General features: G+C 38.7%; 1 protein-coding gene across 6 annotated transcripts in view; it reads right to left on the reverse strand.

The window, feature by feature from the left end:
* Positions 1-5041, reverse strand: part of Arhgef9 (Cdc42 guanine nucleotide exchange factor 9) — a 150801-nt gene that overhangs the window by 48866 nt on the left and 96894 nt on the right. For all 6 annotated transcript variants that reach the window (XM_029534076.1, XM_021187595.1, XM_029534075.1 and 3 more), the window contains one exon: positions 4374-4553. In XM_029534076.1, coding sequence (XP_029389936.1) covers positions 4374-4553 — 180 coding nt within the window. The remainder of the gene's footprint in view (positions 1-4373; positions 4554-5041) is intronic.

Raw genomic sequence — 5041 nt, forward strand, 5'->3', positions numbered from 1 at the left:
AGGGTTCTCTGTGTGGCTGTCCTCGAACTCAGAAATCTACTTGCCCCTGCCTCCCAAGTGCTGGGATTAAAGGCATGTGCCACCACTACCTGTCTAGGACCAGCAGTCTTAATTAATCTGGACCCCCGAGATCTTTCAAACACTGGACCACCAAACAGACAGCATACACCAGCTGATATGAGGCCCCCCCCAATACACATACAGTAGAGGACTGCCCGGTCTGTGTTCATTCAGAGATGATGCACATAATCCTCAAGAGACTGGAGGCCCAGGGAGTTTAGAGGTCAGATGAGGTGGGGGGTGGGGGGTGGGGAGGAGGTATGGGATGTGGAGCAGTCGCAGGGTCGATGGGGGGGTGCAGGGAATGGAATATGGAGTGTAAAAATGAATTAAAAATAAAGTAAAATTTTAAAAAATTAAAAGAAAAAAGAAAATTTCAAGGAAACTTCTCTTTGCCATAGAAGGAGACCAGGAGAGAAAACTAAAAGCAATAAAATGTGGAATGTGGACTTTGTTCTTAACATATACATCTATAATACAACTTCTGTACCTAAGGCTCAGGTATCATTGCAGAACCAGTGTTATAAATAGTATAAATAGTATAAAAGACAGAGGATCTGGAATTTGCTGTGAGATGTTTATTTCCTAGGAATACCAGAAACTATACCCATAAAGTCTTACCAACGTGGCAGCCTAAACATTAGCTGAACAAAGACAAAACTAGTAAACATGGTAATGTAGGAAGCTCACAAGGCCTCAACACTATACAAAGAACTAGAAGAAACTAAGGACAGTGGAGAGCTGGAGACACAGTCTTTCCCAGGGAAGAGCACATCAATTGGTTATCTAATGCCAAGTGGAAACACACCGACGAGTAATATACAGACTAGCAGGTTGCCTTTAGGTACTTAGGAATGTATACATACATGTAACAATTAATAAAAAAAGAGACCATAGATGAGAGCAAGGAGATATGGGAGGGTTTGGAAAAAGGAAAGAAAATGGGGTAATGAGGTAATTATACTATAAACGAATGAGGCAGTTATAGTATAAACAAAACATTATAAATAAATAAAAAATGCTACCCAGCTTTTTGAACAGCCTAACCCAAATAACCCAACAGTTATCATTTCTGATATGTCCATGCAGATAAATCCAGTTAAGGGAGAAGCCATAGCATATACTAATGAGTTCTTCCATTTGGGTGGTTATTTCTCTAACCACCTGGAGTCCCAATGGGCTCTGTTCAACTATTCAAGGTGGGTTACAGCCTTGAGATTTTTGACAGGATAATTGGGAATTAATTAGGATCCACCTCCTGTGTGCTTGTACCCACAATAATAATAGCATGGATGTGGCCCAATTATGTCAGCACATCCTAGAAAAGCAAAATGCTTTTGATCAGACTGGTTTCCTCTGCTAATCTTAATGTAATTTGAGGTTTCAATCTCTTTAACCTGGAAAAAGATTCCTTTTGTTGTTGTTGTTGGGAAAAAGCTGTTATGTTCTTTCTTTTTCATTATCCTTACAGTCTGGTGTCAAGAATTAGTCCAGAGAAAGCTGCCTCTGGACTAATCATGAAGATCGATACTGAATGTATAAAAAATGGGGTGATGTGAGAAGCCAGTGAGGTCCTGAGTGAATGTATGTATTGTTTGATCATGTCAAGATCACCAATGCCTCAAACCATGGGAGTGACAAAGGCTTCCCCAGATGAGGCTCAGAGGGATGGCAAGGGCTTCCTCTGCTGCAAGTGTGAATGTTGACAGTGGGTGGAGAAAATGTCCACCCTTTCCCTCCCTGAATGTTTGCAGCCTGAATATTTCTGTCCTACAGAGACAACCAAACACCAGCTTTTCTGTGTCTATGTATCTCTGCTTCTTTCTTTTCTTCATTCTCTTGTTGGATTCGTGCAGAGTGCCACAATCTACATTATGAAACCATTGTAGGTATCTAACAGAAGAATGAGTAAAATGTAGATGTGAATATATAACCTGGAGTAATTTCAGATACTAGTAGTATAAAAAGGGACCATGGGAGAAGGGAACACTAAACAGACACAGTTGCTATAAAGGGTGAAGTGGGCAAAATGGCTAAGGAAAACTTGCCCAGGGTTAGAGTTAGCTTTTACAGAGGGAGAGGGAAAGAGAAAGGATAAATAACACTAAGGATATTTAAAAAAACAAAGTGTATTATATTAATTTATAGCTACTCAATATTACATGTGAGATATATATATATTTGTATGTGCATATACTATATATAACCTATAATAGATATTTTAATTAAGATAGGCCTATAAGGGGGAAAATGTTCCCCCACCCCTCAAAATATATACTATTTAACAAAAACCCCAGTGCTAGGCATGGGAAACCTCCTACTGAGTTGTTGGTTGGGGAAGTCAAAGAGACTTCCAAAACAATATATTCTATTGCCATTGCCCTTAATGTTATTCAGAAACAATGTTGCAGAAAATACCACAAACTTTGAACACAGGATTTTCAGGAATGGATCTAGATCTGACATAGGAACCTCATCACTCATAGCTTTGGAAGGAGTCCATGAAAACTGCCAGTGGAGAACCCTGATTTATATGACATTCTAGAAAAAAGCAATAGTATGATAATGAAAAGCAGATCACTATTTGAAGGAACCAGGGGTTAAAATTTAAAAGAAGGATAAGATCTTCAGTTCAGTGATAGACATAAAATAGTCTATTTCTTGATTATAATGGCAGTTACATAACTACAAGCAATTAATAAAAAAATCCAGTGCAATATATAATTCATATTGGGGAATCCTATATGTAACCTATGCCCAAGTAAAGCTGATAAATCACATTCTAGAACTGATGAACAATGTAATTTTTAAAGGCAAAATAGTATTTAAAATGGATGGTATATCATTATCAAGTATTCATCCCAGTTTTACAACATTAATTTATCATATGAAAACTGGAGTAGAAGCCCTTAGTCTTGCAAAGATTATATGCTCCAATACAGGTGAATGCCAGGCCAAGAAGTGGGAGTGGGTGGGTTGGGGAGCAGGGCAGGGGGAGGGTATATGGGACTTTGGGGATAGCATTTGAAATGTAAATGGAGAAAATATCTAATAATAAAAAAGAAAAAAACTTCAATTCAAATGAACCACATTAATAGATTAAGACATAAACACAATTGATTCTTCTCTAGAGGATATGGGACAATGCCTGAAGTCATGTTTAGGTTGTTATAACAAGTAGATAGGAGAAAGCTACTTGACATCTAATAGGTAGGAACAAAGAATGCTAATAACACATGACAATGTAAAGGGAAACCTATAGTTGAGGACACTTGTCTGTCTTCTGTTTTGCCAGGATGTGACTATATGCTGCTATAAATTACATATATGTAACCTGCTCTTATGCGATATCTAAGAGCAAAATGCCTCATAAGATCGTTTTTATTCTGACTTAACTCCATCATACACAGCACTGGAGTTTTGTCCATGATCATTGTAGATCTCTCAGAGTGTTTCTTGTCTATAATTTTGGCATTAGAAAAACTACTAGGTCATGAACATGTTCAATATTTATAAAATCACTCAAATACTATCTGAAATGGCTGCTTGGAAAGAGTTATCACATCAGGCCTGAGAATGCTATACTTCGAAGGATCTACTTGAAAAGTCTGTCCTTCACAAGCATTGGAGAACTTGAATATCAAGGGATCTCTATGATGCCAAGGTCATAATAGCTCATCATGTCCAGTCAGCAGAAACAGTGTGGTTTATATCAACTATTTGCTTTCCTTCTGAAAATCTGAAATTTTGGTGCATGCTATACAAAGAGTACCATATAATCAATCTCCTAGGAAGGTATTAAAGTTCATATAGGGTAATGGACAGAGATGGAGTTAGCCAGTAACTGCAGGCTCAGGTCCCAAATTTTCACTACTTTACTTCAAGCCCATGGCTCCTTTCATTAAACTTCTCATACTCTAGTTATGACCCTGTAATACCTTTCAGGAGCTACTTTCTTGAGAACTATATGCTCTCTCTTATTTCTCCAATTATGCAATGAATATGTTGAATTCCTCCCCAAATCCTGGGTCTCATAGAAGCTGAACCCAACAGGAAAGGGTAGGAGAAGTTTTAAAAAAAAATTCTTTTGATAACTTCCCAAAAGGTTGGGGAGAAAAGAGAGTCTAACAGCAAAGAAAAGTAATCCTGAACGAGTTAGAAACCTTGCTAACTTAAAGAGGAAGGATTAAAAATTAGAATCATGTAAGAACTCATCCTCCAGTCCAGTCCTTCACAACTGACCAGAACCAGCTCACACACTCTTCCATTGTTTCCTAGTATATCTGTAAAACTGAACCAAGTGAGATGCTCACATGCTCTAAGAAGCAGGGTCCTATCTCGCTGAGGTGGGGATCATCATTGTTATACTGCTTCTCCAGGTCTCTCACGAAGCCCATCTGAAATCTGTAGATGTCTTCAATGTTTCCAAAGATGACCTTCAGCTGCTCGTCACTGAACATGTCCCTTCTCTTTCGGCACTGCTTCAGGTAGCCCTGCAGACAAAGGAAAAGCTCAGGGTGAAGATGTCCCTCCTATTGCTTCCTATGCACGCATCATTTCAGTTCCATTAAGTAGGCCGGTAATTCCTTATTCTTTTACTTATTTACTTTACATCCCTCACGCTGACCCCTCCCAGTCACCCCTCCCACAATCCTTCCCCCTTCTCCACCCCTCCCCCTTTCCTCTGAACAGGTCAGAGATCCCCTGGGTATCTTCTCTTCCACCCTGGCACATCAACTCCTCAAGGCTATACACTTCCTCTCCCTCTGAGGCCAGACAAGGCAGTCCACCTAGAAGAACATATCCTACCTACAGGCAACCGTTTTTGTTCTTATTGTTGTTGTTGTTTTTAAAGTGGCTGTTTTGTTTTGTTTTGTTTTGTTTTGTTGGTACAAGGTGATAGACATGGAATTTAATTCTTCTACATATGAATATCTAATTGATGTTATTTAACATCATTTTTTCAGTTTTCTTTTTTTAT

Source organism: Mus pahari, chromosome X (assembly GCF_900095145.1).
Source record: "Mus pahari chromosome X, PAHARI_EIJ_v1.1, whole genome shotgun sequence".
Classification (NCBI taxonomy): Eukaryota; Metazoa; Chordata; class Mammalia; order Rodentia; family Muridae; genus Mus; species Mus pahari.